Below are 13368 nucleotides of genomic sequence, written 5' to 3'. Positions count from 1 at the left end.
TCCATCCATCCATTCATTCATTCATTCATTCATTCATTCATTCATTCATTCATTCATTCATTCATTCATTCATTTGTTGTGTCTCCTGGATTATTATCACCACTTGGACATTGTGTAGTAGTGTGTTTACTGACCCTGCCATTGTGCATATGAATAATCACGTTGCTAACTGTTTCTCTATATTCAGAGGAGTTAGCTGTGTTAGTCTGTAGTAGCAAAATCAAAAAGAGTCCAGTAGCACCTTTAAGACTAACCAATTTTATTATAGCATAAGCTTTCGAGAATCAAGTTCTCTTCATCAGATGCATGATACAAACTAGTCAAATACAGAAGAGGAGGGGGAAAGAGAGGAACACGAATGGCATGGTCGCGACTCCACATAGACTTTGCAGGCCCCTTCCAAGGACACACATTCCTAGTCATTGTGGACTCATACTCCAAGTGGCTGGAAGTAGTCCCAGTATCAGCCATGACTTCAGGAATTGTCATCCGTGCCCTGCAGCGCTTAATCACTACACTTGGACTGCCGGACATCATCGTGTCAGACAATGCCGCCCAGTTCACTTCGCGAGAGTTTCAGATGTTCCTGGATAACAATGTCATCTGGCACATCACGTCAGCGCCATTCCATCCCTCCACTAATGGGCAAGCTCAACGAACGGTGAGATCCGCGAAGGATTCGCTGCGCAAGCTCAGCCACAGGGACTTCAGCCAGCGCCTGACGGAGCTCCTGCTGTGGCAACACACACCCCACACCACAACGGGCCGGAGCCTGGCGGAGCTGCTAATGGGGCGAAGGCTGACCACCCTTTTGGATCGATTGCACCCAGATTTCACACCTGACGCAAAGGGGGGGGACTGAGGTGCCTGACCCACCCAGGGCATTCCAGCCTGGCGACCTTGTGTATGCCAGGAACTACGGATCTGGTCCAGTATGGTTCCTGGCAACCGTCACCAGGACCACAGGGCCAGTTTCCTACAAAGTGGCTGACTCCGCTGGCAAGGCTTACCGCCGGCACATCGACCAGCTGCGGCAACAATGGCCGCCACGGGAGCAGGAACAGGACAGAGACTTGCCCCCTTGTTCTACAGAGGTGAGAGCGGAAACAGATGTTACAGCCGAGAACCACAGGGATGGGCCACTGGAGGGCCGCGACTGTCTACCAGCAGCGTCAGGCATCCCGGGCACTGCCAAGACAAACCCCTCCATCCCCGCAGTGGAGCCAGCAAAGGATGTCGGGGGACCAGTCGAGGGGAACCCGAGCACAGAAGGTTTGCGCAGGTCCCAACGGGTTCGCCAGCTGCCTGCTTTTCTGGGAGACTATGTGTGGAGCGGGGCACCCCAATCTTAGGGGGGAGGGGTGTTATGTATTGGGCTAGCTTCAAGATAAACAGGGCTCCTCAGGTAGCCAATCCTATTAGGAACTGGGATATCAGCAACCAATAGTTTCCCCTGGATGTGGGCCAATTGCAATCATGTAAACATGCTGCCTTTTGTTTAGTGCATGCAAATGAAGGATCCTAGTGCCTGTGTCCTTATTGGGGAGTTTGTGAAATGGGGTGGAGTTGGAAGTGTATCTATATATGTAGCTCCCTTGGGAGCCAGGTTTTTTTCCTTGTTACCAATAAAGGTATACTATGAGCTGAAGTCACTGCCTGGCTGAAATCACTTGAGCGCCAAGCTCAGTACTTAGCACCAAAACTCTCCCTCTTTTAGACCCAGGGCAGCAGGGCCCTTGCCTCCCCCATGATTTCTCCTCCCATTCACTAACCATCTGTGTGGCTTATCAGATGGTAGCAGCGCTATGAGATCCAAGGACAGCCCCTTCCCAGAGCAGCAGGGGAAGGAGGAGGAGCAGGGGAGGGCGTGGGACTAGTCTCACTAGCGGAGGGAATGGTAACAGCCATGCTCCGAGGTCTCCTTGTTGAATAACCACCTGCATGAAGTAAAAACAGAGACGTGTGCAGTGATGGCAAGTCCCATCCCAGGAGGTCAGTGTTCAGGAGTCACGCACACACACCCCCGAGGGCAGGTGCTACTGCTATCCAAATTACACTTACCCAACCCATATGGAAGTGCTCAGTGTCTTGGGCAGCAGGCAGGTCCTAATTGTGGGCCAGGTTGCCTGGGAGCTGCCTGGTTCTGCTGAGTGGATCACCTGGCCAAGCAAACCTGAGACCCGTTCCATTGCAGGATCAGGGCTCTATGCAGTGCTGTTAGCAGGAGCTAGTCAATCAGAACTGGAAACCATGCTCTGTTCATGCTTAAGGTTTCTTCTTTCCTGTTGAAGTTTTCCAACTACTTTGTCAGACTGCACAGGGAAGCCATTGAAATTCACAAGCATAAGCAAAACTTCAACAGGAAAGAAGAAACCTTAAGAATGAACAGAGCATGGTTTCCAGTCCTGAAAAACACCAGGCTAACAATATACCCAACAATAGCCCTGCAGAGAAGATTAGCACATCAAGCACCAAGCCATATGCAAAAGAACCTCCTCAGGATACAGTGAAGCCTCCCGCCATTAGCATTCCACACCCTGGGAAACTCTTACAGGATGACTCAGCTCAACCCCACCCCTCCTGAGTAGATATAAATGACCTGCCAACACCTTTTCCACACCGTGACACTGAGAGATCTCTGTCTTTTGGTGCTACATCTCTGAAGATGCCAGCCACAGCTGCTGGCGAAACGTCAGGAACTACAATGCCAAGACCACGGCAATACAGCCCGGAAAACCCACAACAACCATCGTGCTTGACATTGTCTGTAGTAATCTCACTATTTAATCTCCCCTTGAGTCTCAGTGAGAAAAGCGGACTATAAATGACAAAAATGCTTCTTGCCCTTGGTGAAGCCAGCGCAAGTAAGACAGACAGTAGACGGCAGGAGTGCGTCTTTCTTTCTTTCTTTCTTTCTTTCTTTCTTTCTTTCTTTCTTTCTTTCTTTCTTTCTTTCTTTCTTTCTTTCTTCTTTTTTCTTTCTTTCTTTCTTTCAGTTATTTTTATTTTATTAATGGAAATAAAAGCCCACAAAAAGGGCAGAAAACAAGAATAAAGAAAACGTAGACAGTAACACAACTTGAAACTTAGAAAGGAAAAAGAACAATAATACATATTTCATTTCCATTCTTCTCTACACCTTTTTTTAAAATCAAAATTACAGACTCTCCAAATTTTTCTCTTGCACTCCTGCCTCCCTTTTATTTGTTTTATATTCCCTCATTTTCTTAATTATCAAAACAAATCATCAAGTCACTATTCATTTCGTGCAGAAAGTCAATAAAGGGTTTCCAGTTAAAAAAGATAAACAATGTTTTGTCTCTGATCAAAGCTGTTAGCCATCTCCGAAGCATCTTGGCAGGGAAATGTGAGAGATGGGAGTGTCACTGATAGGGAGGGCATATGTTGTACTCCCCCCGGCTAGGAGGCACCGCCTTGCATCAAGCAAATGCCTGGCAGAACAGCTCTGCTTACAGGCCTGGCAAAAAGCTAACAAGTCTTACCCGGCCCTGGTCTCATTGGACAGAGCCTTCCACTAGGCTGGGGCCAGGATTGAAAAAGCCCTGGCGCTGGTCAATGCCAGACGGGTCTCCCTAGGGCCAGGGACCTTTAGTAGATGTTTATCACTAGAGTGAAGAGTCCTCTGGGGTTCATATGGGGAGTGGTGATCCCGCAGACATGCTGGTTCCAGTCCGCATAGGACTTGGTAGGTTGGTACCAAAACCTTGAACCTGATTTGGTACTCCACCGGCAGCCAGCGCAGCTGATGCAATACCAGTGTTGTCAGTTCCTTTGGAGAAAATGGCTGCTTTGGAGAGTGGGTTTTATGGTATTATACCATTCTGAGGCCCCTCCTGTCCCCAAACCCCACTCTATCCAGGCTCCACCCCCAAAATCTCTAGGAATTTCCCAGTGTGGACTGGGGCAACCCTACTGTGATGCCTGCCTGCTTGTACCCACCCCCCCTTTCTGATGGTTCAGTTGCGGAACTCTGTGTTCTGAGGTAAAAATTGGGTCAAGAAACTGCAGACAGTTAAAGAAAGACAGTGCAAGACCCCTGAACAGGGATTTTATATAAAAGTCAGTATGGCAACTGAGTTTTTAAAATGTTCATGGGGAGATGGTGCATGACCTTTCTAGGGGCCATTTCAAAGTGAACCTCTCACATGAACCTGCCCAAGTGCCCACCACACCACCCCTCCCTCAGTCCAACTCCACCTCACACCTCTTGCAGCCATCACCTTTTACTGCCCCCAAGAAGCCTCCTGGCAGGCATCATACAGGATACACCAATGCTAAAAGGAGGAAAGGGTATTTTGAGGCACTGAGCATAGCCCTCAAAGATGTCGGGGGCTATGATACTGACTTCCAGGAAATGGCACAGCACCATCGGGCTCGCTGAGCTTCCTCACATCCTCTTGGAAGCTCACCTCTCAAACTTCAAAAGTCCCCCCGGAGAGGGGGGTTAAGCTGAAGCGCAACAGGGGGTATCAGGTGGAGCAGCGGCTCGGCTTGCGACCCCCCCCCCCATCTGCTCATTTGGCGGAGGGTGAAGAGGAAGCCTTGTGGCTCACAAGCTGGGAATCCCAAACTTTGCATAACTTAGCATGACTGAAAATGACAAGCACCGTGAATCTGCAACAGCAAACGTTTGAATATGTTCCGAACGTATGGGTGAGATCTGATCTTTTTTCTTTTCAACCTAACTGAAGTGGCTACCAACCTAGAGAAGTTTCAAGTATCCCCCACCCCGACCCTTTCTCTTTTTGTGCTTCTCTTTTTACCTTGTTTGAATTACAGGGGGGCGGGGAGAGAAGAAACTATTTGCTTAAGGTCCAAGGCACCATAAGGACAGACTTTTGCTTATTTTATACTAAGTGACAAATTAAGACTACCCTTAAAATAAGAGAAGAAGAGGCTCAATAGGCTTCTATATGGCCATCAACTGATATTTAGCAACATCAACATATGATCTACGAGCTGAAACAGACATGATGAGTTACCTAAGTTCAACTTGGGTTTCCTTACATCAAGGTTTGACGGGAAGTGTAGGTGTCCTTGCAGGTGCATTGCTGCATTTCTTCTTCCCCTGCTTGTGTGACCCAGAGCTACATAGCCCCATGTGCTCTGCCTCCCCCACCATTGCACTGAGTGTCACTTCATCTCCCCCCCTCGCCTGGCCCAGCCCCCACAGAGTGACACCAGGCTGCACTGGGAGAGCGGGAGGAAAGGCTCCCGGAGCATGCTGCATCTCCCCCTCACTCGCCCGGCCCTCACCAGAAGCTGTGCAGCCCAGAACTGCAGGGACTGGGCCAGACAAGGGAGGGGGGCAGATGAAGTGACACTCAGTGCGACGGCAGGGGTGGGGCAGAGCACGTGCAGCTATGTAGCTCCGGGCCACGCAAGTAGGGGAAGGAGAAATGGAGCAATGCACCTGCAAGGACGCCTACATTTCCCGTCAACCCAAGTTGAACTTAGGTAACTCATCACGTCTGTTCCAGCTCTACGTTGACAACTTTTAGAAAGGCTTTGGGATTGACAGAAAAAGACCTCTGAGTTACTAATAAAGAATATCTGGATTACAGTGTGGTTTTTAGCTTGCATGGGGTTTTTTTGTTTCCTTTTTGCCTCCTGTGATTTTGGTTCCTATATTTTATCTTTTCCCCATTTCAGGATATAAATATATGTTTTTCTGGGTTTTGCTCCTTTTCATCTTTTCCTTTTCTCAGTGGTGGATTCTTGATGATCTTTTATTGCTGAAGCTTGGCTGGATTTCTATTTGGATAGATCTTCATTCTTTATTTTTTATTTTTTGTATTTTGGGGGGGGCTCTCAAAATGGAGTACAAAGTAATTGAATCTGTGTAGTGCCTCTCCCATCTTCTGTAGCTTCAGGAAGATCTCCCAAGACTAACTTCCGGGGCATAAGTTGGTTCAGCAAGAGAGAATGTTGTGTTTTTTCTCCTCGAAAGATACTCAGATATTGTCTGGATGAGAAAGGAACTGTTTTGGAACATTGTGGTTAATGAAACAAAATACTTTCTTCTATCTTAAGTGGGTAGACGGAGGGAGAGGGATGGGGCCTGACTATTTTAAGTTACTGAGCTGACGATAGATAGCAAAAAAATTAGAGAGGAGATATTTGTCTAAAGATGTTGCCAGGTAAAGAAAAAGAAAAAGGCCATCCCCTGGAACCCTCAAATCTGTGACATCAGCTATGACACAGGCACCTACATCCACAGAGGCATCAGTCCAGACAATACAAGTTAGCATGGCCCAGTTGCTTGACCAAAAGAAAATTATGAATGATAGGTTTGAAGAGTTCCAGAATGAGATGAGAGAAACCAAAAAGGATGCAGCCGAATTAACAGCTAAGGTATGCCCATGAAAGAATTCAGTCAGGGGTGAAACCACCATATAAACGCCAGTAATGAAAAGTGGAGGAGAAGACTCAACAGAATGAAGATAAAACTGAAAAAGTATCCAAAAGCCAGTTGATGATGGAAACTAAATTGATAATTTTACAGATGGAGAAAGCAGCATTCATGCTGCGTTTGCAGAATGTGAAGGAGGAAGGAGGAGAAAATACCTTGAAGGTGGCATCAGGGCCACTGGCAATAGCATTAAATATTCAACCAGAAGAAATGGAAACACAGATAGACTCAGCCTATAGAATAAGCTCATCCTATGCAAAAAAGAACAAAAAAACATGGGAAATCCATGTCAGATTTATCAGACACAGACTCAGAGATGACATTCTTAAAGCAACTCGAGAGACTACCTTGAAGTGACACTGAGAGGTCTCTCTTTTGGTGCTACACCTCTGAAGATGCCAGCCACAGCTGCTGGCGAAACGTCAGGAACTACAATGCCAAGACCACGGCAATACAGCCCGGAAAACCCACAACAACCATCATTTGTATGGTTTCTTTTCTGTGTGAATTTTTAGATGGCAATTAAGACTTCTACTTTCAATAAAGGCTTTCCCACACTCCTAGCATTTATATGGTTTCTCCCCTGTGTGAATTTTTTGGTGGGAATAAATCTTCCACTATCACGGAAGCTTTTCCCACACTCCAGGCATTTATAAGGTTTCTCCCCCATGTGAATTCTTTGATGACAATTAAGACCTCTACTGTCATTTAAACTTTTCCCACACTCCAGGCATTTATGTATTTTCATTTGCTTATAAATGTTCAATAGAACATTAATATCTGATATTTCCGAAACATTTTCCCCATTAGCAGTCTGCTTGTTCCTACTGTCTCTTTTGTGTATTTTCTGCAGCGGAGAGTCACCCTGCTGTGAAAGTCCTGAATTCTTCCTCCCTTTATGTGGGTGTTTTCCCTTCTTAATATTGACTGTAGTAATCTCACACTACATAATCCCTGGAGTCTCAGTGAGAAAGGCAGACTGTATAAAGACATAAATAAATACTTCTTGCTCGTGTTGAAGCCAGGACGAGTGAGGCAGGGGGTCCCTTGGGAGACAGGCAGCAGATGGCAGAAGTGCTTCTTTCTCTGTTGTAGCGCTCAGTGGATCAGGCTGCTTGCCTTGGCTGCGTGATGGTGAGATACCAAGGCTGCCCACTTAGAACTTCTCTGTCGGAAGGTGGGGGAATTCTCGCACCCTGTTTGGTGGGTTATCTAATACACACCCAATGTAGGGTCTACCTAGCTCAGTTCTGGGAGAGATGACCTCAGAGAGATCTATGGAAGATAAGTCCTGAGAGAGACTTACAGCACAGGGAAGCATCAGGGTCTTGGGATCTGATCTTCTGCCAGCAGAAAAGACAGGGAGCTTCTTCGTGGTAATGATTTTATTCAAACAAAGCATAACTCTTTTAATTGAGCAAGAACTTGATAAGTAAATACAGGAGCTAATTATTCCTACAATTACAGAAAAAACACATGCAGCAAAAATCAGGTCTCCTAACATTTCTCCAACTTAGCTACATAGATGAAGGTAAGGCACAACATGTTTGAAGCTGATTGGCAGAATGTCATGTAAAGTTTGAAAGACCCCCTGCTAAAATACATATCTAATAGCAAAGTGGCACTGACGTGTGCATACTTAAATCCGGGAATTGGGACCATCTAGCTACAAACAGTTGCTTCTGCAACTTTGGGGGACTCCCCAGGTTCCCCCCAAACTGAAAATGTGTAACAATTACATAGGGGGTGTTACATCTCCTCAAAACAAAACTGTTTCTGCCCATGTGCAGAAAATGTGCTTGCCTCCTCTTCCATCAGCAATGTAGTTCACTAGGGCCTGGCAGCACCACGGGATCAACCACTTGGCTTCTCCTTCCACCTCCTCCTTACTTCCTCAATGGACCCGGTGGTGGCAGAGGCAGAGACCTGCTCAGGGCCCAGCAGTGGCACCTGGGATCCATGCCAGGCCTAGCACGGGTACCTGCCTCACCAAAGGAGTCGGACAAGGAGGCCGGCGGGAGCAGTTGTGGAGGAGAAAAAACTGCAGTAAGGCAAGCTGCAGGGAAATGACTGCCACCATGCCAAGGCTGAGGGGGGTAAGACACCACGGGAACACAGGGGGGCGGGGTGCAAAGAGTTGTTTGAATGCTCCCTGCAGTCCCCTCCCCATATTTCTCACAGGAGCCCACCCTTGCGATTCTGTATTAGGCAAGAACTTAATATAAACAGGAGCAAATTAATCCTACAAGTACACACAATTTCAATGCAATAAAAACCAGATCTCGTAACTCTTCTCAAACAGAGCTAAATGCATAAATGTAACAGGCAAACCAGGTTTCCACCTGCTAGGCAGAATGCTGTGTGAAACGGGAAACTCAGCACACAGGATATGCTGCCCAGTATGAAACTTCCAGGGAAGGAAGCAGAGGGGGAGAGACAAGAGGACAACAGGCAGAACAGGAAGGAGAAAGCTGCAGATTTCCATAAGAGCAGGTTGAAGGTCTTCCTTCCTAGGAAGTGGGACAAACGGGTGCATTTGAAACGTCACATGGCAAAGAGCCGTGTCAAGGCAGAGTCCCTTCATTGGAGCTAACAGGATTTCTCCAGAGGTCCACTGACTTGATATGATAACTGGATCAGACTCCTCTCTTCTTCCTCCACCTCCTTTGGTTTTTCCAGCCTGCAGACTCCATTCTGCTCCAGGCTCCAGAAGAGACTCATGTTTGCTGAGCATACCTATAACTGTCCAATGGGACCACTCGATCGCTCCAGAAGCTGGGTGGACCCAGTCCAGTGGCTGTGTAGAGTGAGTGGCAGCCTTCACCTGTCACTGCCCCTGTGGTATTTCCCTCCATGGGTGCTCATCGATGGGGGCATTTCAAAAAGGCTATTATGTGCCTGGTCAGGCAACCCAGATAAATGCTTGTTGCATTTTGTACTCAGGAAATCCTTAAATGCTGGTAGCTCTTCTCTGTACCACACAGCCTTCCACTGCACAGCCACACTATTTAAAACAGGCGCCATGGAAAGGGGGTGGTCTAATGGCCGTTCATGGATCCCCCAGTGGTACACAAATGCAGCAAGCAGGCAGTGATTGGGGGAGACTGGGCACAAGGCAGGGCTTCAGAGTGCCAACGCTGAATAGGGGAGTAGGGTGTCTTGGCCCTCCCCATGGGGAATTCCCACAAAGGCCAAGTGGTGGTGGTGGGTACAGGACAGAAAGAGGAGAAGATGGGGGATTCAGGGGCAACAGACAGGTAACACATGCAAGGAAGAATCCTGGACAGCAATGGGTTAACCCCAGAGGGCAAGAAGGAGCAGTGCTCACAGGTCAATGGGGCTGTTCCATCACTGATAAGTTCCAAAAGGGCACATCAGCAAAAAAACCTGCCGACTGGGTCCTCCCCTCCTATATTCTGGGGTTTACAGGGGCCTCTCCCCACAAGGGCACCAAACTAGGAGCCCCAGGGGTGCTATCCCAGGGCCTTTCCACTGATCTACCCCTGTTATTGCATGGTCTCAGTCTGGCCCCACATGAGTGGGGGTATGTCGAGGATGCAATATAGCAGTTAAGAGCGCGGGACTCTAATCTTGAGAGCTGGGTTTGATTCCCCACTCCTCCACTTGAAGTCAGCTGGGTGACCTTGGGCTAGTCACAGTTCTCTGGAGCTCTCTCAGCCACACCCACCTCACAGGGTGTTTTGTTGTGGGGATAATAACGGCATACTTTGTAAACTGCTCTGAGTAGGCATTAAGTTGTCCTGAAGGGCAGTATATGATCCGAATGTTATTATGTTATTATTAACTGATGATGTTCCTCCTTTGCAAGCACCATCTTGACCTGGAAAATGGACAATGCGCTGTGATTCAAAGAACTCATTGAGAGTTGCCAGCTCTAGCTTGGGAGATTTCTGGAGATTTAGTGGGGGTGCTTGGAGTGAGCAGAGTTTCAGGAAGAGAACGACTTCAGGACGGATGCAATGCCTTAGGGTCTGCTCCTTAGAAGCTGCCATTTCCTCTATGGGCTGGAGATCAGGTATAACTCAAGAAGAACTCCAGTCACCAACTGGAGGTTGGCACCAATACACCCATCTCTCCTCCTGTGGTACTCCAGTGGGAGGGGCTCATGGGGATGCAGCCAGATTGGGCGTTTGCCATGCCCATTCCTGCCACTGAAAGGGACATCATCAGGCAATGCTCTGATTGGCAAGTTTTGCTAGAGATTCCGGTATGATCACGGTGCAATCTGGGTCTTGAAGAGTGCCAGGTATTGTTTCACTACTCCTCTAGAATGTCCATAAGGATACAAATCCAAGCATTTCAATTACTTCTCACTTTTGTGAATCTTTTGATGGGAAGTAAGACTGTCACTGGGATGAAAGGTTTTTCCACACTCCAGGCATTTATATGGTCTCTCTCCTGTGTGAACTCTTTGATGGTGAGTAAGCTTTTTACTCTCATTGAAACTTTTTCCACACTCCTGGCATTTATATGGTTTCTCCCCTGTGTGAATTCTTGCATGGACAACTAGGCTTCTACTATGACGGAAGCTTTTTCCACACTCCAGGCATCTATATGGTTTCTCCCCTGTGTGGCCTCTTTGATGGCAAGTAAGTTTTCCACTCTCATTGAAACTTTTTCCACAGTCCAGGCATTTATATGGTTTTTCCCCTGTGTGAATTCTTTCATGGACAACTAGGCTTCCTCTATGACGGAAGCTTTTCCCACACTCTAGACATTTATATGGTTTCTCCCCTGTGTGAATTCTTTGATGGGAAGTAAGATTTCTACAGCAGCTGAAGCTTTTACCACACTCCAGGCATTTATATGGTTTGTCACCTGTGTGAGTTTTTTGATGAGAATTAAGGCATCCGCTATCACGGAAGTTTTTTCCACACTCCAAACATTTATATGGTTTGTCACCTGTATGAATTCTTTGATGATAATTAAAACCTCCACTGGCACTGAAGCTTTTCCCACACTCCAGGCATTTATACGGTTTCTCTCCTGTATGGATTTTTTGATGGGTAGTCAGGTTCCAACTGAAACTGAAGCTTTTTCCACACTCCAAGCATTTATATGGTTTCTTTCCTGTGTGGACTATTTGATGGCGAGTAAGGATTCTACTCTCACTGAAACATTTTCCACACTCCTGGCATTTATAAGGTTTCTCTCCTTTGTGAATTCTTTGATGGGAATTAAAACTTCCACTGTTACGGAAGCTTTTCCCACACTCCAGGCATTTATAAGGTTTCTCCCCCGAGTGAATTCTTTGATGGGAAGTAAGCTGCCCACTGTGGCTGAAGCTTTTCCCACACTCCAGGCATTTATATGGTTTCTCTCCTGTGTGAATTCTTTGATGGGAATTAAGGCATCTAGTATTTTGGAAGGTTTTCCCACACTCCAGGCATTTATATGGTCTCTCTCCTGTGTGGACTCTTTGATGGTGAGTAAGTTTTCCACTCTCATTGAAACTTTTCCCACACTCCTGGCATTTATATGGTTTCTCCCCTGTGTGAATTCTTTCATGGACAACTAGGTTTCCACTATGACGGAAGCTTTTCCCACACTCCAGACATCTATATTTTTTCTCTCCTGTGTGAATTCTTAGATGGGAAGTAAGATTTCCTCTGCAACTGAAGCTTTTTCCACACTCCAGGCATTTATATGGTTTCTCTCCTCTGTGGACTCTTTGATGGTGAGTAAGTTTTCCACTCTCATTGAAACTTTTCCCACACTCCTGGCATTTATATGGTTTCTCCCCTGTGTGAATTCTTGCATGGACAACTAGGCTTCCACTATGACGGAAACTTTTTCCACACTCCAGGCATTTATAAGGTTTCTCCCCTGTGTGAATTCTTTGATGGGAAGTAAGCTCCCTACTTAAATGGAAGCTTTTTCCACACTCCAAGCATTTGTATGGTTTCTCCCCTATGTGAATTCTTTGATGGGAAGTAAGCTGCCCATTGTGGCTGAAGCTTTTCCCACACTCCAGGCATTTATATGGTTTCTCCCCTGTGTGAATTCTTTGATGACAATTAAGTCTTTGACTGTTACTGAAACTTTTCCCACACTGTAGGCATTTATGTATTTTCCTTTGGCTATAGGTGTTCAATAGAACATTAATATCTGATATTTCAGAAACATTTTCCCCATTAGCAGTCTGCTTGTTCCTACTGTCTCTTTTGTGTATTTTCTGCAGTGAAGTGGAATCACCCTGATGTGAAAGACCTGAATTCTTCCTTCCTTTATGTAGGTGTTTTCTCTTCTTCTTTATCAGTTCATCACAATCTTCACCCTTCTCTGTTACATGTGAATACATATCCTCTTTTTCCAGCAGTGCCAGCTCAGCTGGTTCATTGGTCGACTCCCAGGTGCCTCCTGCAGATAGGAAAAGAAATCCGGTGTGATGATATGCCATTTCCCCCTAGCTATTCATGTAGTAATGTAGCCAAAGAGAACAAAGAAAAGAGAATACACAATGGAGACTTTCTGCCTCAAAGGGAATCAGTGGTTTTAAGTGTCTCTTTCCCTGCCTGGGTGAGTTTAGAGGGGGATATGGCTTGTGAGGAGAAGGAGGGGACTGATTTAGAGAGGGAAGGAATTGACAGACAATCTCTCCACCTGGAGCAGACCTCAATGCCAGTGGTTGCCAGGCAGGGTAGTATGGGTGGCTGGGGGGGCACAGCTGACTGGCACCCCTCCACAGGCACTCTAGGGAATTGCCAACGGACAAGTAGCTGACTGGGGCGGCTTAGTGGCTAAGGGCTGTACCCAGCCTTGTGTGGGCTGATTTTTCTCCCTACAGTTTAGTTGCCAGATGAAATCCAGCAATTCTACTCCTAGCTCCATAAGGCCACAGAGAGTAAATCCCAGTTGTAAAAGAGAAGATGAAGGCTCGGGAGACACTCATCCTCTTTGTGGACTGGTAACTT

At 46.8% G+C, this 13368-nt stretch overlaps 2 protein-coding genes across 3 annotated transcripts in view; one reads left to right on the top strand and one right to left on the bottom strand.

The window, feature by feature from the left end:
• Positions 1–358: 358 nt before the first annotated feature.
• LOC129327834 (uncharacterized) lies at positions 359–1352 on the top strand. The gene is made up of 2 exons (XM_054976586.1): positions 359–798; positions 914–1352. The coding sequence occupies exons 1-2, from the start codon at positions 359–361 to the stop codon at positions 1350–1352; spliced, it is 879 nt and encodes a 292-aa protein (XP_054832561.1).
• A 6469-nt stretch (positions 1353–7821) lies between these two features.
• Positions 7822–13368, bottom strand: part of LOC129328688 (zinc finger protein 208-like) — a 35315-nt gene continuing 29768 nt past the window's right edge. The window contains exon 5 of one of the 2 annotated variants that reach the window (XM_054977915.1): positions 7822–12477. In XM_054977915.1, coding sequence (XP_054833890.1) covers positions 10758–12477 — 1720 coding nt within the window. In that variant the 3' untranslated portion in view covers positions 7822–10757. Of the gene's footprint in view, positions 12815–13368 lie in introns of both variants that reach the window. The other variant, XM_054977914.1, reaches the window with a different exon arrangement.

The sequence above is a fragment of the Eublepharis macularius genome, chromosome 4 (genome assembly GCF_028583425.1).
Source record: "Eublepharis macularius isolate TG4126 chromosome 4, MPM_Emac_v1.0, whole genome shotgun sequence".
In the NCBI taxonomy this organism is placed as follows: domain Eukaryota; kingdom Metazoa; phylum Chordata; class Lepidosauria; order Squamata; family Eublepharidae; genus Eublepharis; species Eublepharis macularius.
The sequence above is the reverse complement of the archived record's forward strand: the minus strand, read 5'-3'. Positions and strand labels throughout refer to the sequence as shown.

Excerpts from the sequence above, each read along its gene's own strand:
- LOC129327834 (XM_054976586.1), top strand. The coding sequence starts at position 359 with ATGGCATGGTCGCGACTCCACATAGACTTTGCAGGCCCCTTCCAAGGA. Across the intron at positions 799-913 it reads GAGCTGCTAATGGGGCGAAG|GAACTACGGATCTGGTCCAG; the intron begins GCTGACCACCCT and ends TGTGTATGCCAG.